The 26,984-nt window shown below is 37.2% G+C and overlaps 2 protein-coding genes across 2 annotated transcripts in view; one reads left to right on the plus strand and one right to left on the minus strand.

Moving 5' to 3' along the window:
- LOC130550021 (cytidine monophosphate-N-acetylneuraminic acid hydroxylase-like) overlaps positions 1-1,504 on the minus strand; it is a 35,918-nt gene extending 34,414 nt beyond the window's left edge. The window contains exon 1 of the mRNA XM_057327355.1: positions 1,435-1,504. Within this exon, the coding sequence (XP_057183338.1) occupies positions 1,435-1,504 (70 nt within the window). The remainder of the gene's footprint in view (positions 1-1,434) is intronic.
- A 923-nt stretch (positions 1,505-2,427) lies between these two features.
- Positions 2,428-26,967, plus strand: LOC130550022 (WD repeat-containing protein 11-like). The gene is made up of 8 exons (XM_057327356.1): positions 2,428-2,436; positions 5,740-5,893; positions 9,493-9,666; positions 11,549-11,741; positions 13,161-13,326; positions 21,326-21,443; positions 25,308-25,512; positions 26,082-26,967. Exons 1-8 carry the CDS (start codon positions 2,428-2,430, stop codon positions 26,233-26,235), a joined length of 1,173 nt encoding a protein of 390 aa, XP_057183339.1. The 3' UTR covers positions 26,236-26,967.
- Positions 26,968-26,984: the final 17 nt, after the last annotated feature.

Raw genomic sequence — 26,984 nt, forward strand, 5'->3', positions numbered from 1 at the left:
AATGTTATCTTGCGGGTTGTGTTTGGATTATGCTGAGTTCAAGGCACCTTTTGTTTCTCACCTGAACCAGGAAATACTCACCCTCTTGTCATTTCAAAACTGTATGACTTTCTTTCTTCCGCAGAACACAAAAGAAGATATTTTGAAGAATGTTGGTAACCGGTACCCATTCACTTGCATTGGTTTTGTGTCCAGACCATAGAAGTGAATGGGTGCCGGCACTGTTCGGTTACCAACTTTCTTCAAAATATCTTCTACCTATGTCCTCATTTAGATTACTACGTTGTGTGCTTGTGTATGTGTAAGCATGTGATGGCCAGCCCAGTGGAGTGAGTCTGGCTGATAGCTGGGCGTGTGTGACCTGTTGGTGTCTGAAACACTTGCCGACTTTAAGCCTGTCATTCTCACTCTAAACACACACACACTCACGCACACACACACACACACACGCACACGCACACGCACACGCACACGCACACACACACACACACACACACACACACACACACACACACACACACCCTCACACACACGGGCCCGCAGATGGAAAACCTAATTCTGTCTTTGCTGTCTTTCCTTTTCCAAAAGCCACCAATTACATCCACTAACTGCAGGTAATTTGTATGGTATATGCTTTAGTTTTTTTTTTTTAAGTGATTGTGTTGTGGTGGTACATTTTACAAGTATTACCATGCTTTAGTTACAATATATACACTAAAATATGCAATATGCAGATGCACTGCAGCTCCCCCTAGTGTCTTCTATAGAGATGTGCAATAATTGCGATGATCTGAAACCATCGCCATGAGGTCAAACAATCGCGATGAGACGATTATTTAATAATCGTGACAGCCCTAATTCCCAGAACATGTTAATAAAGCCGTGATAATATTGATAAACGTGATAATGTTCTTCACTATAACCGTGATCTGAAATTTTCACACCATTACATATATGGGCGTTTTTTTAGATAGAAATAAGAAACTGATATATCCGTGATATAACAGAAAAACCTCTTTACATCGCTGAGGACCTCGTTAAGCCAACACAACTTGATATAACAGCAAGAAAGACTTTCATTCTCTTCCCATTTACTCTATAGTCCATGCTCATGTGGTTAACCAAAATCCAAGTCATGTAGACATAAGCCAGCGTGTGTATTGTACATTTCCACAGAGATTATTTTGTTTTACAGTTGGGGGACTAAGAAAATCATAAAATGCATTTATTTCCTACATTCTCTCCGCACTGACTGCGCAACTAATGGAATACAAATTTTATTTGTATTCCATTATTATATTTTTGTATAATAATATACAATATTATAATAATGGAATACAAATAAAATTTGTATTCCATTAGTATTAATACACTCGATAAAGACCCAAATCACGGAAACTCATCACAAAGAACACGACATGTTTGATCTCTCACCTGTAATTTCTGCTGGTGCTCTCTGACAATGAGTTTCTCTCTTGCCCACAACGCAGAGTATTCCATCCATCTGACTTTCATCATATAGAACTTGTAATGATGAGTTAAAACTAAGACATACAACTTATCTACTACAGGGCTCTAGACTAGCACTTGAGAGGAGTGGCACTTGTGCTACCAAGCTATACAATTGGTGGCACCAGCCCTTAATTTGTTAGTAATTTGTTTCAATTACTTGCACGGTGTTTCCTAAGGGAAGTCGAGAGACTTGTGGTGCTGGTGACTTCACATACTAATTAGTAGGGCTGTGAAGCGGTATGATGATATTTGAATACGCAGGCAAACTTTGCTCGCTGCTGCCGCTCTTTGAGAATTACCCACTCAAGTTTGGTATCTAACGTTATGTAAAACTTAGATTTTCTGCTTTCATGTTAATCTACTCTCCACAATGTCATTAGAGCGCTAAACCAATAGAGAGCGTTAAAACAAACCTGTTTTTTTCTTAGCAACGGCCTGCTACAGCGCCTCTGTTGGACAACTTTAAAGGCAATTTTCTCAGTATTTAGATTTTTTGCACCCTCAGATTCCAGATTTTCAAGTAGTTGTGTCTCGGCCAAATATTGTCCTATCCTAACAATCCATACATCAACGGAAAGCTTATTTATTCAGCTGTATAAATAGCAAAAAGACATCCACCCATGCTACCATTGGAACCATATTACAGGTCTTATCTGTGCCGTCCGTGCCGGATCTCCGGCTTGCGGCGTTTGACTGCGGAAAAAAAGATTTACTTTAAAAAAAGATTACATTTAAAAAAGCTTCTTGATATCAGCTCGAGTTCATAAGTTCACATACCAATGGTATGAGAGGAACACAGCTATCACTCTCGACCAAACAACCAACCAAACATTACTAGCCAATCAGAATGAAAATGGGGCGGGTCTTGGTTGTGGAGACGTCACGTTGGAGAGTAGCAAGCAAACAGTCGGCAGGATGGAGAGAGTAAGTTTATAAAGCCTGAAGCGGGGGGCAGCTTTTAAGTCCATTACAAATATGACATACACAAATTGGAGACTTTGACTTAAAGATCAATAAAGTTGTGTTGTTTCGGCAAATCATCTAATCAGACTTCCACATCTGCGCGTCACACGCGCTTCACTGCGATCGAGATATCAAGGATCGATTTCTAAAGCGTCTAAATCGTTTTCAAACTTTTTCACAGCTTATTTGCACCTAACTCACAGACCATAAACATGGTCGTTTTTGTCTGAAGTGAGCGTAAAAAGTTGAGAAAGAAATCGGATGTCAATACATTTGAGACAGCAGCCTAATATTCCTGCTATTTTGTGTGGTTGATATGAATAAAACAAATGAAAAGAGAAGCACTCACTGCTGACTCCGTAACCTTTGTAACTTTAATAGGAATTAATATTGTTTTTGTTTCACAGTTTGTAGTGCAAAATTTGCCAGTAGAAGTTTAAAAATGGATAGACACCGTGCTCCGGGGGTACGTGTGTTCACTACTCTCTGGATGGGTTAAATGCAGAGGTCACATTTCGTTGCCTTGTACATGTGCAATGACAATAAATTGAATCTAAAATCTAAATCTAAAAATCTCTAAATCTGCCTCCACTAATTATTATAAAAAATAAGCAAGCTCAAAAAGGTGATCACTTTTGCTTTTTTGAGGGCTTGTTTATGCTAACCTGCTTTGACCAACTGGATGTGACTTGTGCAATATCATTACCATTAATACCTATGAAATTAATGATTAAATTACTATTACAGCACAAAATAGTTTGGTAGAGTACAAAATGAATCATAGATCTAGTCACTTTATTTTGCTCTCAAAATGCCACCCTCAATAGGACAAAAAATGTGAGTCTTATTTGTTTTCTTTTTAAAAAATAGGATTTTTATTATGATGAATTTGGTATGTTAAGCTATGTTTTTATAAACCATTAGGGATGTTCTGATACCCTTTCTTCCTTCCCGATACCGATTCCGATACCTGGGCTCAGGGTATCAGCCGATACCGAGTACTGATCCGATACCAGGGTGTGTATCTGTATACAGCTGTATATACTAGCCCTGTGTGAATTGATATAATTATTTTATGGTGTGCTTTAGACTTATCTCTTAATAAAACATGAACAAATACATACAGTAAATTAGAGAGTATTTTTATTATCTGACAGACATTTGACAATAATATTATTTATTTTTCTTAAGTCGCAGGTTTACTGGCTGGTTGGTCCACTCTGAAATACTGCCAAACAGCGCTAGCACTGGGGATGGGCATTTTTCAATAATTTCATATTAGAATATTTGAGCTCATAAAAAACGAATATTCGTTTATTTAAATTAAGTGAAAAAATACGTAATTTGTTTCGTTTTTATTTAGTCACAATTTCACATCAAGCTTATAACTATCATTAAATATTCATAATGCACTAATATTAGATCCTGTATATAGGGTTTTTAATGTTGAAAAGATTAGCAACGTTGGAAAAAAATAAAAAAATACATAAAAACTGCATTTAAACCTGCGCGAAGCAAAATCATACAAAAACCAAACATACAAAACTCATATTGAAAGTCTGTGATATATGGTTATCTTGTTTATTTTGTGTTAACATTTTCTTGATAAGAAAAACAAGCATAATACAGTAGGTCTATTTTACTCTAAAGTCTGTTCAACAAGCCGACAGTTTACAAGCCGACAGCGGAGAATGTGAATAATGCGTTGCGTTGCTCTTCTCTAACTCCCGGTAACAAAACCCAGATCTGACAAGAATATCTGGCTTTATTGTTTATAATGTTGATAATAAATAAAGTAAACAGGCTTCTTGATACCTCCATACTGACTGTTAATTGATCCTAAAAACAAAGACGGAGCCATTTTAGTGCTTGTTGTTTATTACGTGACCATCATTTGAGGAAGAATGACTAATTCTGCTGATCACCACCACAAATATTGTTTTCTTTGTCGTTTCATGGTCAGTGTCTGTCTTGTTTAGCTTTGCATTGCATTAACATCAATAAGTAAATTCAACTAAGCCTAACTAAAGAATTTCAACGCGTTTTAAAACAAACACCCGTGCGGATTTATTTACAGGCTATAACTTAAAGGCGACGACCCTGAAGTTCTTGGGAGGAAAATGCAGGCTTTAGGTATGGAGAAACGTACCAGTCTTATGCTAAGGCCAAATTTATTAACATTAGTTGCAGTGAAATCTACATTTTAATGTTTAAAGTTATTGAAATCAGCATTAGTTAGCTCAACATATTTCTAATGAACAAACAACCGCTCCGAAAAAGTCATGGTAATAAATAAATGAATCATCGAATCATTTAATATTACGTTGGTATTTTTATACCAACTTATATATAAGTAATGTAATGTTAATGAATTCTGTGGCTCACCAGTTTTTAAAACATTTTTGGTGATGTGAGCTGAACATGTGTGAACTTAAAATATTTAAACTAGCTTGACTGTAGAAAGATTTAGGACACATGCAAATTATTTTTTTATATTTTCTGTACATTATAAAGTCATTATAGATGAAGTGAAGAAGCGTTAAATAAGACAAGACAATTCTAAACCTGTGGTGATGATGCAGTTTTTTTTAATGAAAAATACAAATATTCAAATAGCATTTTTAATTTTCTAATAATTATTGCGGATCGAATATTTGTGCATGTCCCTAGCACATTTTCATTTCTTCTTCACAGCACAACTTTCTGTGTTTGCATTCTGAGCAGTGAAGAAGGCTTGCCATTTGCAGCATTAAGCAAAGCTAACGGGCATAACTAGGTCCTGTTTAAGAAATTGGTATCGGATCGGTACATGGATTCAAGTACTTGCCGATTCCGATACCAGAATTTTATGTGGTATCGGTGGAATTTCCGATACTAGTATCGGTATCGGAACAACCCTATAAACCATAATTGCATAAAACTGGTTTAGTTTGTTATAATTATACCCCCACTTCTTTCAAGTCATTCTGTGATCCATACACACGGCATAGCATCAAATTTTAAGAAACGTCTGTCTGAGAAGCTCAAAAACGGCATGTTAGTAGTTAGTTTCAAGGGAAATAATGTTCATTTTTGTTTGACAAATAACCTTGCCTATGTGTCTACTCGCAACCCCGCAAAAAAAGTTCAGGCTCAGGATTTTTTTTTGCTTTAACCCCTGCATATTATGACCCCTCACATCAGTCCATAACGTCATGGTATCCACAACCACATAGCATTAGCAACCAGTCTTATTGTTGTTGTGTGCCATTTCTGCTCCACTAGGTTAAATGGTCCAGAGAAAACTACCACCACAATCTCAACTCACCGTACTCTCTGCGTCTGGCATCTGCAGACGCGGCAGGAAAGATCATCGTGTGGGATGTGGTGAGCGGTATGGCACACTGTGAGATCCAGGAGCATACCAAACCCATTCAGGGTAAGCATCAGTTCTGCTTTTACTATACGATATAAATCACTATGTAATAATAAACAACCAATAATAAATGCTTTTTTCACTTTTGTAATTATTTGACATTTATATACCATGTAGACTACAGGTTTTTTTACATAACAGCACTTTTTAAAACATTTCCCAGTGTGCCCCTTATAAGTTTTAGAGTTTAGAGCTGTAAAATGGGAAAGGCATGTTTCTAAAAACTACTTAAATGTTCTAATTTAACTAATGTCTGGCTTAATCTAATGCCTTTAGGGGAAATCGCCCCTAAATTATTACTACATACAGCCATGGAAAAAAGAGACCATTTCAAAATTATTTTCAGTTTTTCTAAATGTGTTTGGGTAAAATGATTATTGTTGTTTAATTCTGTGAAGTACTAACGATATGTTTCCCAAATATAAAATAAAAATATTGGTTCGCATTCATGAAACACAAGCAGATTTTTTTTGGGGGGGGGTGGGTAAATCATTCGTAAATTCGTCCTGGCGTCAATTTTCGGATTCACAGTAATGTTCATATTTTCACAATGTTTGTTGGTACGAACGAAATTGCAACCCCTCCATACTACGTGTAAATGGTGTGTAAAATATTTAAAAGTTCTGTATACATTGGATAAAACCAAACGGAGAGCTCGTCCCAACACTACATTGACCAACCATCATAATTGAACAACACAACAGTGGAGAAATTAATATTGCTGATTGCTAAATTTTTATATTCAGTAATATTCTTCAAAATAACATACTCGTAACATGTTACTGCCATGGATATTCCAAATAATAGCAACCATAAGACTAAGAGCTGTCAAGTGCCAACTGCTGGCCATTTCAGAAGAGCACCAGGCATTATTTTATTTGGCTAAAACGCTTTGGTTGACACACCTTAATTTATTAATTTATTGTTAGGTATGTAGCTATTAGTATCTTATGCATTTGTGACCCTGGACAACAAAACCAGTCTTATGGGTCAATTTTTCGAAATTGAGATTTTTACATAATGTGAAAGCTGGATAAGTCAACTTTCTGTAGATATATGAGTTGTTAGAATAGGACAATATCTGGCTAAGATACAAACGTTTAAAACAGAGGAATCTGAGAGCGCAAAAAAATCAAAATATTGAGAAAATTGCCTTTGAAGTTGTTAATCAGGGGCACTGTGGCAGACCATCCACTCACAAAAATAAAGTTTTTATATATTTAAGGAAGGAAATGTACAAAATATCTTCATGGAACATGATCTTTACTTAATATCCTAATGATTTTTGGCATAAAAGAAAAATCGATAATTTTGACCCACACAATGTATTTTTGTCTTTTACAAAAAATGTTCCCGTGCTACTTAAGACTGGTTTTGTGATCCAGGGTCACATTTATGATGTGCCAAACCTAAGAATGGAGTCCAGATGATTCCACAGCATTCCTAGATTTTTTTCCTAGATAATTTGCGTTGCTGTAATTCACAGGTGGAGATTATGCTAATAATGCAAATGCTTGCAAGCACGCCTTATTTACAAATGATTGGAATTCATTTACAGTAGGGCTGAACGATTAATCGAAATCGAATCGCAATCGCGATGTGAGACGTTGCGATTTGCTAATCGCAAGAGGCTGCGATGTGGAAGCGATGTGAAAAATAGGAAACGCGTCTGTTCCAAGCCCGCTTTGAGTGGCATTCTTGCTAACCAACTGAGTGAGCGCACCTCCGTTATGCCTAATCAGCACTGCCCCAGCCAACTGCATAAACGTCCGTCATTAAAAAAACAAACATACAGAAGGCAGGAGAGAGACAGTGTGTGTTATTATGGCATCTGCAGAGTCAGATCGATCATATTAGGCAAATAAATACTAAAGAACCGTCCAATTCAGAAGACCAACACACACAGCCTGTGTCATACTCGCGCGACTCTTCCCCGCGTTGTGCGTCTCGCGGACGAGCCGTTTAAACTTGACGCGCACACACAGCCTGTCATACTCGCGCGTCTCTGCCCCGCGTTGCGCGTCTCGCGGACGAGCCGTTTAAACTTGACGCGCATACACAGCCTGTTTCGTAATGACGTTTATAGTAGCCTACTTGAGTCCGGCTCAGGCATCTGGCAATATGGACGAGGCTTGACGCACGCGCGCACCCTGTGTCAACTCACGCCTAGCTCTGCGTTTCAAACAAATGTAAATTCTATCTAACTGTTTTGCTAATTTCACTTGGATGAAATTAAACATTCAGCACATTTTTTACTTGTTTTAAAAAATCCCACATACTTAAAAAATAATAAATCAGCATATGTAAACTATGAACTATTTTAATAATTCACTAACACAATAGAAAATGTTATGGATTTAAGGGTTACAATGGGAGTTGTATTTGTTTTAATGGAAACTATAATAGTGTACACTGGTATTTGGATTCTATTGGTGTGATGTAATCTGGAAGTTGGGAACCAATTGAACAACAGTAAGCCCTATTTGAATAATGCCCAAAGCACACTACAAAAATTAATTTTGTAATGGTTTTAATGGAAACAATTAAATTTTTTTTTTTTGTTTTCTTTCAGGGTAACTATACCCATACTGTGCTCCACACAACAATATTGAATTGAAGCTTGAATTAGAAAAGTTAAAATCGCAAATCAAATCGCAATCGCAATGTCTGTCAAAAATATCGCAATTAGAAATTTTCCCCAAATCGCACAGCCCTAATTTACAGACACACATTTAACTATCAAATCTGACCTTTACGAAGTATTTTGGTCTTCAATGAGCCCAAGAGGGCCCATGTCACACCTCTGTTCATCTCTCTTTACTGGCTTCCAGTTGCGGCTCGTATTAAATTGCCTATAGAACAGCTTCGAACACAGTATCCCCCTGCCTCAAGTCTCTCCTACAGATCTACACCTACTCCAGAAGTCTGCGGTCGGTAAAGGATTGGTGCGTCATTGTTCCATCACACAGAGGCAAGAAATCTATCTCAACGACATTTCTATTCGGAGTTCCTGGCTGGTGGAACAATCTTCCCATTTCTATCAGGACTGCGTAATCAGATTTTTGAAAAGCTGAATCAATCACACATTTCAAAAAGCAGCATGTAATTTTAAATGTATTTTTGAATCTGGAGGAGAGTTTTTGGAAAGGTCTGTTTTATGCGCAAATCACTCATGTATTTGCTCATATAATACGAATTTTTCATGAATGAGGCCCATTGTTTCTATGTGCCATGTATTTGCAGAAAAAAAAAGGGAAAACGGGTCAATATGACAGAAAAGATGCTTGGTATTTCGATTTTTTATGTGATAACCTCGATTTTTATCAGTTTTATGTCAGTCTTTCACTGCTGTTGGATGACTTTGTCACTCCTGATGTTTGATTTTGAAATTCAACAGACACTGAACTGGAATTGCCTCAATACATGTAGAATGCTGAATAAATGAAAATTTGGAATGGTCTTTTAATTTTTTCCCAAAGCTGTTATTTTTTTGTTATAATGAGTATCTATGTTCTTTACACACTTTTGCTTGTGATTAATCCTAATGAATGTAAATGTAAAGAAGTCAATAAATCTCTCTTTATATGCAAATGTTATATTAGATATGGACTGGCTGTGGGCTCAGGATGCTTCTCGTGATCTTCTGCTTGCTGTCCATCCTCCCAACTACATTGTCTTGTGGAACGGTGACACGGGAACCAAGCTTTGGAAGAAGAGCTATGCTGAGAATATTCTGTCGTTTTCCTTCGATCCTTTTGAGCCCTCCAATCTGGCATGTGTGTATTAAATCCCATTGTTTTGGTATTAGTAAATGATGTACAAATATACCTATGTTGTTATTAGTAAAATTATAAATGTTGTTTTTTTGGGTAGTACTTTCTATGATGTAATGAAACTGACAATCCACTTAAAACTATAGTGATAAACGGTTGTATTTTACTGAACACACTGCGTGCGTAATTATTAGCAAGTGTATATTATAATCATTCAAATAACTTCACATATCTATATCATATTGTAATATATGTTTTATAAGTAAGGGATAATGTACAGGCAGCCGGTTGTCATCGCAGAAATAAGTCCCGACAGTGTGATCTAGTATCACACTGAAGGGGCTTATTTTGCGATAACAGCCGGCTGCTTGTACAATATCCTGCTTATTACACGGCTACTTCCCACATGAGAAAAAATTGGACATGAAATGTGAATTTGAAATATTTTATTAGCTCATTTTTACAGAATGCACACCTTTCCACGAACAAGCAATTTTGTTTAATCATTTGTAAATATAATGTCATATATGTTATATATTGGACATATTTATATTTAATTTGTCAAAGAAACCTGTCAAAATGATTTGCTGCATCCGGGTTACCGTGTGTTATTAGTTTTGAGAGGTTGTTATTGGGGAATAACGAACCTGCAAATGTCGCGACTAGCCAATCAGAATCAAGCATTCCGACGAGCCATGAAATAACCATAATGATCATACCTCATCATTACCGACTATAATCAATTTTAAGTGATGTGTAGTTTTAACAAGTAAAAAATGATAAAATGCAGTACACTGTATATTTCCAATTCCACACAAAAAAGTTAATGTGGAGAACATGTGGAAATTAAAAGCGAACGGTCTGCAAAGATTGAAGAAGAAGAATGGCATAGTTCCCCCTCCGATTTCTTTCAGATTTCAAGTGCTAAAAAAAGAAATTTATTATAATACCTTGAGGCTGTATTAATTTTAAGATAATATTTATGACATATTTTGTTTGGAGAATTTGGATTCTTCTTAATTTTTTTCGTAAGATCAATCTTGAGACATTTTTTTGTCAATGTTTTGTGTATCCGGCCCCAGATCTCATCCCCCCTTGACTCCCATAGTATTTTTTCCCTACTATGGCAGTTAATAGGGGATGAGATTTGTTTGGTTACTGACATTCTTCCATATATCTGACTTTGTGTTCAGCAGAACAAAGACATTTATACAGGTTTGGAACAATCTAAGGGTGAGTAAATGATGACAGATTTTTTATTTTTGGGTGAACTATCCCTTTAAGTGTAAAACCACCAGAAATGCTCAGGCCTTTCGGCAGTTCAAATCGAGCATGTGGGGAGGGCATAATGATGTGGGCCATTCAGTGGACTCGACAACAAGTCATGTACACATGTACATTTAAGGACTGAGGGATGCCTTTATTCATAGCAATCTACAGTGCATTCATTCTGTGTTTTTTTATCAGTGTATGCATGTATTATATCCCTGTACATGTATATCCCTATATTGGTGGTGCTTGAGGAGATTCCTCTCCTTCATGTAAAGCGCTTTGAGTTCCCAGAAAAGCGATATTTAAATGTAACAAATTATTATAATTATAATATTATTATTATTATTATAGGTTGTCAGCTTACGAAAGTACTTTGTTGTTAGAGTTGTCTTATTACTATTACGCATGAAATAAACAAAGAAAAATCCTTTTCACTGATAGCACTGATAGTCTCTCTTCAACAGTGAGATAATAATAAAAAAATACATAGTATTATAACTATGCGCACAGTGTGTTTGGAGTGACAACTAATAAGTGATTTTTTTTTCAATCATAAAGTGCATGCTTTGTAACCGCTTGTATCTGCCATTTGTTTCTTGTCATCTTTGTACAGTACTGACCAGTGAGGGTATAGTATTCATCACAGATTTCTCTCACTCAAAACCGCCGGGCAGTGGTGGTAAGAAGGTTTACATCGCCAGCCCTCATTCAAGCCCCGCCCACAGCAAGCCTGCTCCTGTCCAACCCACCGGTGCCAAGAAAGCCCTCAATAAAGTCAAAGTGCTCATCACCAATGAGAAACCTACGTAAGTTCTGTGTCCTGCCCCCAGCATTACACCATAGGACTGCATTTTAGAATAAGCATGAAGAGATTTTCTTTTTGTGTCGTCAGTATATACAGTGGTATATTGGATCTAATTTTTTCAAGACGTTTGCTGTGTCTGTGTATTTTATGTCTTGCTATACATGCTCAAGTCCCGATGATATATTTTCTATTTTTAAAGTGCTAATTATATTATTTACATGCCAAGTGTTTTTCTGTTGTCTCGTTTCCTACTTATAGGGCAGTTTCCCGGATAGGGATTATTTTAAACCAGGACTAGGCCTTAGTTAAATTAGGATAATAAAGTTTGTTTTAAAAAAACTTTTTAACAAAAAAAAAACATTATTGGTTTGTATCTTGAGACAAAATGATCGCTCTGATATATTTTAAGATATGTCAGTGCAAGTTGTTTTCGATCAAGACACTTCTAACATTTAAATTAGTCTGGGACTAGGCTTAAACCCTGTCTGGGAAACCACCCCAAAATGTTGTGCTAATTTGACTCGCTGACATAGCTTTGCTCAATTATTTACATACAGTTGCAAGAAAAAGTAAGTGAACCATTGTCATTGTCACTCCCAAAATGGGGAGTATGTATACAAGGAACACCAAACGCTAAGAACTGATATAACTGTTATGCACAGAACTGAATATAACAGGGACCATGGATCTTTGGTGCTTTTCATCCCAACCATACCTGTTAGGGCATTAAAAAGTCAACTATTATGTCCAATCCCTTATTTTAAACCATTTCATAAACAGTATAGGAAGATGTTGGTTCCAAAATGAGTGAACTCAAAAAAATCATTTTTTTTACTGTGCATTCCAATTAATATCAGTCAGACTGCAGTTGGTTTGTTTTGATTTAAGCCATAATAACAAAAAAAAAAAATACCGCTCACACACAATAAAAGCATGATAACATAATAAAAAACATGATTTTTTAAAAAGTTTAAAAACGGCGTTATCTCATTTTGGAACCAAACTATTCACACACATATATATTTTATAAGCATACCTAGACTATAGTTTTATCAATTATTAATATTTTGTGTATTCTCTCTTGTTTTTGACTGCAGCAGTCATTCTCCTGTGTCTTGACTCATTTTGCTTTGCTCATATGTAGTTTTTTTTTTGCAGGCCTCCTTAAATTCATTTCCAAACTGAGCAGTTTATACTTTGAACACAACTACACAGCAGATATAGAACATTTTAATATGTCTTTAATAATATTAGGAATTAAGAGCAAAGTTCAACTTGGACATCACGTTTGGCCACCAGTACTGTACAGAGAGACTTGTACAAATGTAAATACGTGCAGATTAGACCATATATAATTATTTAGGCAGTCACTTTATGGACCTTCTTCCAAAATTGAAACCTTTTCTGTATTTTATTGCAGGGCTGAAGCTGTGACTCTTAATGACTGTCTCCAGCTGTCATATCTGCCGTCTAAGAGGAACCACATGTTGCTGCTTTATTCCAGAGAGATTCTCATCCTAGACCTGGAGCTCAGCCAGACTGTGGGAGTGGTGGCAATTGAGCGCTCTGGTGTGCCCTTTATACAGGTGTGTGGAGGGTAGGGATGGCGCAATAGGAATGCCTGTAAGTGGGTCATTTTATGAAACAAGTGCATTGTCCGGTTTGTAAAGTTTTAAGCGCTTCTAAAACATTGGCTATCATGCGTTGTAATCCACACACACACATGCTGTACTAGAATCATCTTCACACTTAAATTTTAATAGCAATCACAAGACATGTCAGGAGACAGGATCAGGCAACAAACTACACGAATGTTTAATATTCGATTATAGCTAGTGCCGTTTATATTCCACCTGGCTTATGAGAACTACATGATGTTCTCATTGTACATCAGACTCAGCACCGGGATGTTGCGCTCATCGTGATGGAAAACTTTAACGCACTGCTTAGTGCTTAGATCAGATTGTAAATATTCATTCTTAATTCTGCAGTTTATTACTTGCATTTAAAGTATATTCTTATCAAGTTTTATCCTTTTTCATTTCTCTTATTGCACATTATGTGAACAACAGTCATACAAAGCATTTCATTACATGTTGTACTGTGTAACTGGGTGCGTGATAAATAAATTTGACACTTGAATGACAATGTATTGATTGAACAAAATGGGGAGTATGTATACAAGGAACACCAAACGCAAAGAACTGATATAACTGAAATGCAAAGAACTTAATATATGTGGTACCAAGGATCTTTGGTGCTGTTTTTTCGTCCACCCTTCAATGCCTGTTAGGGCATTGAAAAGACAACTATTATGTCTCATCCCTTATTTTGAATAATTTCTTGTTTTCACCACATGCAATTGGTGAATACAATGCATACAATAACATAAATTTAAATTAGCAGCTAGCTAACAACTTGTGATTTGTTCTGGTTTCACCTGTCTCCTATCCTATGACTTTATACATAATTTACTGCACATTGTCATATAAATAAACTGTACACACGAACACAGGTATTTTCAAAACCACAGTTTTTTCTATGCAGTTTAGCCGTTCGTCAACGCGCAAATGCAGTACTCAGTCACTGAAACCAAACTTTTTTTGAAAACTCCTGCCAGGGTGAAGATTTTTAGAAACTCCGGTTTCAGTCTTTTATCCACAAACGGTGGATAAAACCTTGAAAAAGGATATACGAGACCGCCAAATCACAGAGATGCCGATTCGCATCTAATATTATGAGACTAATATTATCACAGGGCCTCTGTGTTTGTCAAAATATGGTAGGTAATTTGCAGGGGAATTTTTACTGCGATTAGGGCTTTAGACTAAATCTTACTAACCACTAGGGCTGTGCAAAAATATCGATACATGTAACTATCGCAATATTTTTTTTTCGATAGTGATACCTCTACTATCGATATTTTTTTTAAAATCATGTCATATACATATGGCCAAAAGTAAGAGGAAGCGAGCATGGCGAAAAGTATAAGAACGCTTGGAGCTCTCAGAGCTGATGTGTGGGTGTGCTTTGGTTTTCAAAATAAGTAATGGAGTAATGAGTTATATAAAATAATGCTGTTTGTAGGCTTCTCAAGTCATGAGACAAGTCACTTGGCTACTGCAGTGCATTAGACAAAAAGTTTATTAAGAAAATTAATAATTACTTTTTTTGTGCTTTCACGGATGTGACACCAGTGCATTTACAGCACGGATGAACCAGGGGTTTAATACTGCCCATGTTCATTGTTTTAACTGTAATGCACCACAACAGCCAAGTGACTTGCGTGAGCCACCTTATTCCCCTGTGCTACCCACTTGAGGGGCGCAATCCACAGTTTGAGAACCCAAACCTCTGATCTAAAGGTCTATGCATCGCACATCATGGCCACTCTGCAGAGGTAAGGGATGTTTTTACACTTATCCTTACACACAGCATGTTGCACAGCATGTTGTATTTCTAGCTCTACTTTTTACATTTTCTATTTAAAGTATTGCAATATATCGCAAATGTGTATCGCATCGAAATACATAGCAATATATTGTATCGTGACCCATCTATCGTGATATGTATCGTATCGGGAGGCACTTGCCAATACACAGCCCTACTAACCACTCTTTCTAAATGGCTTAAGCACACTTAAATTTACATGGATTCAGACAGTGAGTCTCGTGAGTTCAGTGTTTGACATCAGTTGTTTCAATCGTTCATTACAATGAATCGCTTTAAAGGAGTCATTGGGTCGCGAATTGGACATTTGATTCAATGATCAAAGCAATATTTAGCAGGCAAAAATTTGTTTTGGCGGCTGCCAAAAAATTTAAATGTAGGAAAAACCCTGCTGTTTCATAGTAATTTTTGTGTTTTTTTTTACGTTAGGATAAAGGTGTATTGGTAGACTAGAATAAAAGTTGCTTCAAATTATTTAAAGATTTTAACGCATTAACGTATGCGATTCATTTTTTTCAGGTTAACGCATTAAAAATATTTAACGCAATTAACGCAGCATTCGTTTGTTTTGTCATCCTTTGGCTAGTTTTAGATTATATAATCACGGTCTTATTCATGTAAAGGCTTTTGAAGCACTTAAGTGCGATTTGAAACCGTTCAGTGTAGATAGACAGCTTCTAGCTGTGGGACGTGGCAAAACGCGTCTAAAGGTTGCGTCAGTGAATCTCTCAGACAGCACACCAAAACTAAGTTCTCTTTCGTGCTTGAATGAACAAACACAAGATTATGCCAGAAAGCCCGTTTTGTCTAGTATTTTCGTAAGCACAGACTTCAACATGTTAAATAAAATCTTAAATGAATGCAAAGTGTTGTGAAAATGGGAGAGGCATCAGATCTGCGTAGAGAAACAGCTCCTAAAGGGGCCGCATTCTTAAACCTGCTGCTGTGACTCCTGTCACTAATGTTAGTCAAACAACAAATGAAAAGAGGAATTCAATACGTTTAATTTAGCTTTAATGAGAATTCTTCTGTGTTTAATTTAGAATTTAGCATTAAAGACTTTAAAGTTTTTGAGAACTTCATTCAATTTCTGTAAATTTCCTACCTGTTAGACATGAAAGCTATCAATTATACTGTTGAATGGCTATAATTAATGTTAAAATAAATAAAAAAATAATCAATTTAATAGATACATCAGTTGCAGTACTAAAATCAGTATGTTGGCTTTCATTCATAAAATGATGTTGTTAAAGAAATCTGTTGTTTATAAATTAATTTGGAGATTAAATGGGAAATTATTAGAATGTAAAAGTATATTTGAAGAGTTTTGTTCCAAAACAAGAACTGTTTTTATTTTTTTTTAAGAAATCATGTTTTTTATAATGTTATTTTTCATGTTTTTATTGTGTTTTATTGTGTTAGTTAGCTGTATTTTTTTAGTTATTATGTCTTAAATCAAAACAAACCAACTGCAGTTTGATTGATATTAATTGGAATGCACAATAAAAAAACATGATTTTTGAACAATATTAAAAACCGAGTTATCTCATTTTGGAACCAAACTCTTCATTTAGAAACATTAATGTTGTGTGTGATTAATCACAGAAAAAATTTGTGATTAATCAGATTGATTGCTTTAATTGATTGACAGCACTAATTCAAATGTATTAGTTACAGTAAAACATTGATTAAAAAAAACTTTATTATTTATTTATTATTTATTAGTAGTTACACTGCTGTGTAAAACAGTAATAATCATTTAGTAAAATTGAGTAGTCATTTGACAGTATTTTTGGGATGACTCAAATGCATTTTGATGCCAGCGTGAGTATCTCAGAGATGATGTATGTTTGTTTGTATGCAAAACCCCAGAAGCGAGTTAGCGTTTTAGGACTTCCGGTTCCATCGCCCCAAAGGTTTTTTGAATGGGTTTTTTGCTAAATTGTGTGAAATAAGGTCTGTGGTTAATAAAACTTCTAAAATTTTTTTACCTTTTAATGACATAAAAAAACAGTTTGTGATTTTTTAAACCTTAATTTTTTTTTAAACGGCAGTTTAAAATCGACTACTACGTTTGGCGGGGACGTTAGATGTCATAGCGCATATAAATCTCACAAATATTGCAACATGGACACAAATGTCTAAAATCATTGTTGGGGATTCATTCACAGGGTAAATACTTACCAGGGAAAACCTTTTTAATATAGTTTGAGAAAGTTATCGGAGACTTGGTGGTGGTGACGTTAATTTTGATTGACCTTAAGTGTAGTCTGTTTATAGCCTCGTGTTATCTTTTTACTTCTGCCAAATGTATTTAGGCTTCAAAAATAGCAAGGATTGTGTTTATCTTGATAGACAAAACGTGTAAACATCATGAACATTTGTTAATCACAGATTTGATTTTTTGTGATCTTCCTAAAGTCTATGGGAAAAATGCATAGGCTTTCGGTCGTGGGAACCAGTCCGGCGCAAACTTCCGGGTTAGCCTACAAAAACACGTCATCTCTGAGGCACTCTATAAATGGACACAGATACTTGCTCTTTCTATCTCCAGGAGTCTCAGTGCTGCTAAGTGTTATAAAGTACTTGTCAGCAGGGCAATTAGCATGACTGATACTGCAGCTTGCAAGCTTTCATACTTTGAATCAAGGTGTACCGTGGGATCCTGCCATAAGCCAACATGCACACACACACACACACACACACACACACACACACACACACACACACACACACACACACACACACACACACACACACGTCAGGATTCAGAAACACTCAGATTCAATTGCGGGATTAACGAGACTTTATTTGGTGAAGGCACACCGAAGTGCACCAAAAGAGTTCAAAGAGACGTTCAGAGGAGGAATCAGATAGTCCGGGCTGACTACGAGGCCAACTGGGAAACCCAGCGTACAGCAGCGTCAGCAGAGGTATAGGGTAGGATGGCAGCGTCAGCAGAGGTGTTCGGTTGGACGGCAGCGTCAGCAGAGGTGTTCGGTTGGAAGGCAGCGTCGGCAGAGGTGTAGAGTTGAGCGGCAGCGTTGACAGAGGTGAAGGGTAGGACGACCACCGTGAGAGCGTGGAGAGCAGCGTTGACTATCTGTGAGTCGAAGCCGCCTCTACGAGCGGACCGGCAGCTGGGGACAGATGAGGAGACGAGGAAGTAGACTTCCAAGGGCCGACCCAGGAGGCGAGTACGGTTACGTGTGATGCTGGAGCGGTGAGCAATCCTTAAGGGTGTGGGGTGACAAAACTTTAACCAAAAGGTAATCCAAGAGATAAAAAATTAAAAAAAGACGTTCATCCACACGAGACGACACAACAAGGCAAGACTAGAGTAATCTAATGACTAGAATCAAAGTCAAGTCAAGACAAGACAAGACAAGACTGGGCAGTACTGGCGTGTTAAAGCTTAGGGCACGAAAGCAACTAGAGTCAACAATAGTACAAGGGTAGTGAGGAGTGATAGAGAATAAATAGGGAGAACTAATGATCACCAGGTGAAAACACCGAGAGCTAACAAGGGCTGATGATTAGCGACAGGCGTATCACATGCACGTGGACAGTGAGCCCGTGCAGCTGCCAAAACAACCCCTGCATGTTCGGGCATAACACGCACACACACACAACAAGGACAAACAAACAGTGCTAGCCTCGACACCCGTGCGAATCCCGACACACACACACATTCATCAACACACCAGTTTGTCTTAGGTCTTCTGTTATCGGGACCCAAATTGATGCAAAATACCAGCCCATATTTAATATTCAATATACACATGCATGCTTGACATTTAGTCAAATTTGAATTTTTTGTATAATAGATCTTCTTCAGTAGAACACAATAATATGGATTTAGAATAAATGTTTCATTGTTTTCGACTTTTCATATTTTTTGGGGGATATTGCTTTCTTAAAACTTGCTTGCCATGTCATAGTTTAATTGACCCTTCGCAAAACCCCACTCCCCTTCGTTCCTGTTGCTATGTTCGACAGGCTTTCGCTATCAGCCATGCGCTCCCAGTGTAAATTTGTGCACTCTCTGGGGAAATAGTGAAGAATTTCTGGAAAAATGGCACGCTGATTTCAGACAGAAAGTTCTGCAATATGCATTCACGGGACACATTCAGGATTTGAAATAACTGTAACAATAATTATAGCTCTATATATGCGTCTGCACCAGCAGACGATAACGTTACGTTAATTCTAAACTTGGGCGATGCAGTAGGCTACTACTGTCACACACATGGATGTAAATCTAACCTAAATGTGCTTGTGAAAGTGAAGTGAAAGTGACCTATTAGTCAGATATGGTGACCCATACCCAAAATGTGACCTCTGCATTTAACCCATCCAGAGAGTAGTGAACACACGCACAGCAAGTGGTGAACACACGTACACCCGGAGCAGTGGGCAGCTATCACTGCAGCGCCCAGGGAGCAAGTAGGGGTAAGGTGCCTTGCTCAAAGGCACCTCAGTTGTTAACCGCTGGCCCTGGGAATCGAACCGGCAACCTTCTGGTCACGAGTCCGACTCTCTAACCATTAGGCCACGACTGCCCCACATGGCCTAATGAATGTGGTGTGTAATAATGACAATATTCTGAAGGCTGAAGGTGGGCTTAGCTCATCACATCACATCATCACATCACAGAGACACAATGCATATCTTGCCAGCTTGCTCATACATGTAATATGTAAGTAATATATCAATAAGTAGCCTAGTATATTCTGCCTTAAAACACCACTTCCCAAACGCTTTCGTCTGTAATTAATACATTAATGATTCCAAAAATATTGTGTCTCATATCTGTATTGGTATAGTTGTGATGTGAACTCCACTATTCTCCTTCATTTAGAATGATTTTTAAAAGTTATTACTTGGTTATCGTTTATTGTTATAGTGTCAACGTCCATTAAAGCTGGGTATATATCTCTTTGTTTACTATTACAATAATTAAAAAGCTATTTTTCATATTAATCACCAAGTCTATACTACGCCTGCTTTGTTGGACTGGTTTGTTTGTTTGTCAGTCACGGGGCACATAATATCGGCATTATGATTGGTCAGATCGCCTGTCAATCAAACTGATTGTGAAGGGTCAATTGTGTTGTTTTTAAGGCCAAAGCACGAACACGATGCCAAGATATTGAAGATGCTAAATTGTGAACGAATATTTGATATTCTGAACGATGTCGCCATGGCGAGGGCCGCGAGGCAAAACATTTATGTCATCTGCATGCATCCCGTGATTTCGTTTATACTTGAGCTGTATGTTTGGTCATGGGATCTGATCACATTGATATGGCCATCACAGCAAGAAGTCTGTCTTTTTAAATAGACTTTCAAATTGTCCACCTAAATTTACACACTTAAATGCACGTGGAAACCATGCATGTAAAGTGAATTCTGTCATTATTTACTCAATGAAGAAAGGAATACAGGTTTGAAATGATGACAACATTTTCACTTTGCGTTAAAGCTGCTGTCCTTAACTTTGGCCTCTTTGTTGCCATCTCATTTTGAAACATAAAATTGCAGTTAAATGCAGAGTTATTTTCTTTACGTGGGTTGTGCTTTGGCACTGCTGCACTGCGCGGATGAATCCAAGCTCTGTGCTTACTGACTGCTGCTCACCGCATCCGAGTAGCGCCAGCGCACTGGATACAACACAGAACGTTTAAAACATCATTAATATAGAATTAATTGTACCATTGGTTATCGCTTCGCTCCTGATGTAGACAAAAACTCTAAGTAACATTGAAAGTACCGCCTACCTTACGTCCTACAAGTAATATATCTGAAACATGTCATCTTGAACACATACCATATCTGCCACTTTTGTTTTGACTAAATGAAACAAAGACGTGATAAACTAGCCGGTTCCTCTCCTTGATGTAAGGACGCAAAGAGGTACTCCCCAAATGAAAATTTCCTGCATGGTACGACCCAACAGTGCAAATTATAAATCATTATTATAAGCTTACCGTTGTGAATCAAGGTAAGATAAGACAATCGTTTTGAACACTGATCTGTCAATGTATTTACTCAATAATTGATTTCAAATTATTTTTACCCAAAAATTATCGCAAATTGTAGCCTGCTGCCTTTTCTTGTGTTCTGTCTTTCTAGGTGATTCCCTGTGCCCAGAGAGATGCTCTCTATTGCCTCCATGAGAACGGCTGTGTCACACTGCGTGTGTGTCGCTCCACAACATCTTCTCCTGATGAAACAGGCAAGACAGGCTCTGGTACTTAAAGGCATAGTTCACCCCAAAATAAAATGATGTATACCTTCATGTCGTTTAAAACAATTGAGTTTTTTTTGTTTAACATATCAATTAAATAATTAATTATATTGAATAAGATGCAGTCGTTTTTGGATGATCGAATGAATTAAATACTTTTTATTGAATTTGAAACATCAGTTTTTCTGAGGTCTGGAAACTTTAACTTGATGTGTTTAAATAAAATTCTACTGGCATGTGGTCACAAAATCACAGAAATCCATGCACTAATCAGTCACAAGTTCATAACATAAAACGACTTGCCCAATACTGCCAAAACAGCTCTCTCTGCATTGAAGCATGGACTCCACAAGACCTCTAAAAGTGTCCTTCCTGTAGTATCTCACATTAAAGGAATAGTTCACCCAAAAATGAAAACGATCTGTTATCATTTACTCACTCTCTTGTTGTTCGGTTACCAACATTCTTCAGAATATCTTCTTTTGTGCTCTGTAGAAGAATGTCATACAGGTAAAAAATAACAAGATGGTGAGTAAATGATGACGCAATTTTCATTTTTGGATGTACATTATCAGCAGATCCTGTATATCCTGCCAGTTGCAAGGGGCCTCCATTGATCAGATTTGTAGATGGTCAGTGTGTTCAGTGGGTTAGGGTGCATTATCCTGCGAAAAGAAACCAATGCCATCACGGAAAACCATTGCCATGAAGAGGCGTACATGGTCTGCAACAATCTTTAGGTGGGTAGTTGATAGGGAACACTATTATGGTATGATTCAACAAAAACAACATACCTGAGAAAAAATGTTTCTGACAAAATTGTCCACCTTTCAATTTCTGCAAACTACATAGATCCATTTGCTCCTTTTAATCTTCCGGCAGGCTGTAAAACGAAATCTCTAATTTCGTGCTCCAACTGTACAATCAATAGCACAATAACTTTTTCCTGTTTTAAATACAGTACAGATAGCAGTTAACACGGTTGCATTCAGTCTTTTTGCCACTCAGTGTGTGTGTGTGTGGTGACGTCACGTGCATACACTCTAGGACAGTGTTTCCCAACCCTCGTCCTCGGGGCACACCTTCCAGAATGTTTTAGTTCTCTCCCTATATGAAACACCTGATTGATGAGTTGAATCTGAATTGAATAAAACATTAGATCTCAGCGCATTTCCACATGCTTCAAATGTGGAAATGCGCTACGTGATATCACTGCGCCTGCTGCGGCCATGTTACGGCAGCAAACTTCCTTGATTATTACGCTGGAATGGGAGTATACTTCCTAATCATATCGGCCTAGAAATCGCAACTTTTCATTTTCCGCTGGTCTTAGCACACGATATAACTACAGAAGAGTCCAGTTTAAAATAGGAAAAATATCAAAACTCTTTGGTCATTTTTGAACGCGATGCTACTGGTCTAATTGGATTCAATGATCTATGCTAAGCTATGCTAAAAGTGCTATCGCCAGACCCGGAGATCTGTTGAATAGATTCCAAAACGGTAAAACTCAATTTATTAACTCTTGGGGAGGTGGAGAATGAGCCCATTTCCAAAAAAAGTAGAGTGTTCCTTTAATATTGCAGTGCATAAAATAATTTAATTAGGACTGGTGAATATTAATAAATTAATATGTTACGATGGTGTGTATGCAACCCCAAACAATGTGAAAAAATACAAATGATAAAGATCAGTATATACTAGTAGTACACAATGTCCTGTTCAGAGCCGGTGTTCTCATCTTCTGTGTTTTTACTGCCAGGGAGTTTGCAGTGAGTTTTCGATGCTTTAGCATAACCACGTGGCCCTTTTGGGTAACAGCAGCGGCTCTAGGCACATAATGTAAAGCTCAAATCTAATTGGACGGCCTGTGTCTCACTGGACAAAAAAAACCATTCACGTTTTCTTCATAGGAATCTGTTGTTTTTGTTCTAGTGCGTTATCGCGCCGAACAATAGGTGCCCGTGTGAAGGCCACTGCATTAATTGGTGCCCCGTGTGAAACTCACTACACTGACCAGTCTGTTGCTACACAGCCTTATGTGAAGCACCATGTGTAATGTCTACATTTTGACATCTTTCTGCTGTGGACACATTTTTTTCATCAGTTTGAGATATTTTTGTGATCAGACAGCCGTTCACATTATAACGATAACTGTAACTATAACTATATATGTGTCCACACCAGCGGACGATAACGTTTGCTGGATTTATTCTAACACCCGTTTCACACCGCACGCGGAAGCAGCGCGAAGGGTGAGCGTTGGCAGCGAGTGTGTCCATTGTTTTTTCATACCGGCAGCGTATGCAACCCGCACCGCGCTGCCTGGGTACCATGTACAACAATGTAATTTCTCATTACATTATTTTAAATGCATCAATGAGCAAAATATTTTCAGAACTACATCAAAAAGCTTAATTTATGTAGATTGTACAACTTTAATTTGTTATATCCACCAGATTCATGCTCTTTTAGAACCACGTAGTACAAGTTATAATTAAAAAGCCATTTTGCATTGAAGGATACGATTTAAGTCACTATAGGAGAGAGTGGTTGACTTGTTATGCGATCATTTTTCTCTCACACATATGCAATATAAGCATAACGTGATGTCTATGTAGTTTTATCTGTTTTTTTCAGAAGGTTATGATGACATTGGGGTTTAGACAGTACACTTACAGCGTAATGCGATTGTTTTCTCCTCTTTCAAATGCAATATAAGCATAACATTTAGATATACTTGTATTATAGATCCTTTAAATGTGCTGTTGTGGTTTGGCCAAAATAACTCCTGACAAATATTTTTGGAATTCATTGCGACTGTTAAAAACACACTAGACACCACTTACACTCTTTAAAGGGGAACTCCGTCTAAAAATGAAAATAATAGACTAGGCACCGAAATGATCGCTGCACTGCTGCTTACACGGTGCTTCTACTCCGCGAGCATGCACTGCTTACTGTATGAATGCTCTCATCTGTTAACATGGGCGGCGAAAAAATTATGCGCTGCTTGCACACTGCGCTCACTAAAATGAATGCCAAAATTCACTAAAATGAATGTAGATAAGCTGCTGCTGATGTTTTTGTTTTCATTCCCGAACGTCTTTTCTGCAAAATATGACAGCAAAGGCTGGATGCTATCTCTGAAGGCTGACAGTGCGCTCGTGTCTGGGATTTATACAAGCGTTACATATATAATATCCCGCCATAAACAGCTTTCCGACTGCAACAACCTTTAATTCTGACATAAAACGCACGTGGCAACCATCAATAGCTAAACAGGTCTACCAGAGACTGTTTGAGAGACTGTTTAATGTTTAATCATTCACTAGCTGGAAAAAATCCTTCTGAAAGTGATACCAACGATATCGTTCTCTGCATTATCATTATAGTTGTGATGCGAACTATTCTCTTAAATGATTTTTAAAACTTTATTTGTTTATGGTTATCGTTATAATATGAACGCCCATTTACTCTCCATAATTATGGATGAGCCTTGGATGCCCATGAACCTGACGCTGGTTAACTGGGTCATCATTTTTTGCACCACTTTTGAGCTTCTAAACACAGCCTACCAGGAACACCCCACCAAACTCTGACCAAGTCGTCCAGTTTTTCCTACTTCCAACACATGAAATCAAATAACTGACTGTTCACTTGCTACCTAATATATCACTAACAGGTTCCTGATATAATTGATGTATTCATTTAACCTGTTTTAATGTTGTGGCTGATTAGTGTATAGTTGAAAATGGTTTGTCCAATGTTATTCAATATGGAAGTTTATGTGTTTTATTATTTGCTAATAGTCAGAACTGTGGTGAATTATGTCTGATTTAAGAGTTTTTCCTTGTATTTTTCCAGTGACAGATCCTGAACAGAGTGTGCAGGAGTTAGTATACGATCTTCGCTCCCAGTGTGATGCAATCCGTGTCACTAAGACGGTGCGGCCTTATCGAGTAGTGATCTGTCCTGTTAATGAGAACAGCACTGCCCTGGTGGTCAGTGATGGCAGGGTAATGCTTTGGGAACTTAAAGCCCATGCCAGTAAATCTTCATCAAACTTGAGGTACAGTTCTTCAAAGATGTGAACCTAGAGATGTCTGTACAGAAAGGATATTCATTTTGAATGTAACTTTAAAAACTGTGTAAAGCCACTCAGTTTTGGGTTGATTTGGATTGGATTTGTATTTATTTGTCACAGACGTTAGATCTTATTTATTAGATAAACCAATATACAGTATATGCTACAATTATGTTAACAGATATTATTTTTTTGGACAATTAACATCAGTAAGATTTTCATGATTCATTATTTTTAAAATTACATTTAATTGACCTTTTTAACACAAAGTAAATCAAAAGTAAAATGTGTGGACGCATTACGATAAAAAGCATTATAATATTTGGGTAGTTGACAAATAAACCGTAAATGTGTCCTATGGTGTGACAGCAAAAATGTAGAAAAACATTTAATAACATGTTTTCATATTTCTCATATTTATAATATAAAATGGCATGAGAGAGATATATCTTCATTGTTAGTTTTTTACTTATTTTTCTTTCACACCAGGACACATGCATTGTTTATTTGTCAACTACCTTTTTACCTTTATAAAATGCCTTTTCTTTTTTCAGTTCTGGCTTTCCTCCGTTGTATTCTTCTGTCAATTTCTGTGGAACACCTTTAGGTCAGAACCAGAAATGCATACCAGATCTATCGCTGAACACAATGATCGGTAAGAACGTCATCTTTAAACACACAAAACATTCACCTTTGACTGGCTTCTAAAAATGCAGTGTTTAAAATCTGATAAACAAATACATTATTTGTATATAAACTAGGGCTGTCAATGTTAACGCGTTAATGCATGCGATTAATTTTTTCAAATTAACGCGTGAGAAAATATTTATCGCAATTAACGCAGCATCCGTTTGTTTTGACATCCTTTGTCTAGCGTTACATTATGTAATCACGCTCTTATTCGTGTACAGGCTTTTAAACCACTTAAGCGTGATTTGAAACAGTTGCTTTGAGGCGTTCAATGAAGATAGACAGCTTCTAAACTGTGGGACGCGGCAAAACGCAAAGAGAGGTCCAGTCTGGTGTGTACAGTAACGGCTGCGTCGGTGAATCTCTGTCAGACAGCGCATCCGTGTTAAGTTCTCTTTCGTGCTTGAATGGATAAAACCCACACAAGATTATGTCAGAAAGCCCGTTTTGTCTAGCATTTTCTTAAGCACAGACTTCAAGGTGTAAAATAAAATCTTAAATGAATGCAAAGAGTTGTGAAAATGGGAGCGCGGTGACGGTCAGATCTGCGTACTAAGACAGCTCTTAAAGGGGCCACGTTCTTAAACGTGCTGCTGTGACTCCTGTCACTAATGTTAATCAAAGAACAAAATAAAAGAAGAAATCAATGTGATTTTATAGCTTTAATGAGAATTCTTCTGCATTTAATTTATAATTTAGCATTAAAGACTGTAAAGTGTCCTTCAATTTCCTACATAAGCTCTCAATTATACTGTTGAATGGCTATA

Source organism: Triplophysa rosa, unplaced genomic scaffold, assembly GCF_024868665.1.
Source record: "Triplophysa rosa unplaced genomic scaffold, Trosa_1v2 scaffold221_ERROPOS574315, whole genome shotgun sequence".
Lineage (NCBI taxonomy): Eukaryota > Metazoa > Chordata > Actinopteri > Cypriniformes > Nemacheilidae > Triplophysa > Triplophysa rosa.

What these genes read in the sequence shown, in the direction of transcription:
- LOC130550022 (XM_057327356.1), top strand. An exon ending in TGAGCCCTCCAATCTGGCAT is followed by an intron (nt 9,667 to 11,548) that starts GTGTGTATTAAA and finishes ATCTTTGTACAG; the next exon opens with TACTGACCAGTGAGGGTATA. An exon ending in CTGGTGTGCCCTTTATACAG is followed by an intron (nt 13,327 to 21,325) that starts GTGTGTGGAGGG and finishes CTGTCTTTCTAG; the next exon opens with GTGATTCCCTGTGCCCAGAG.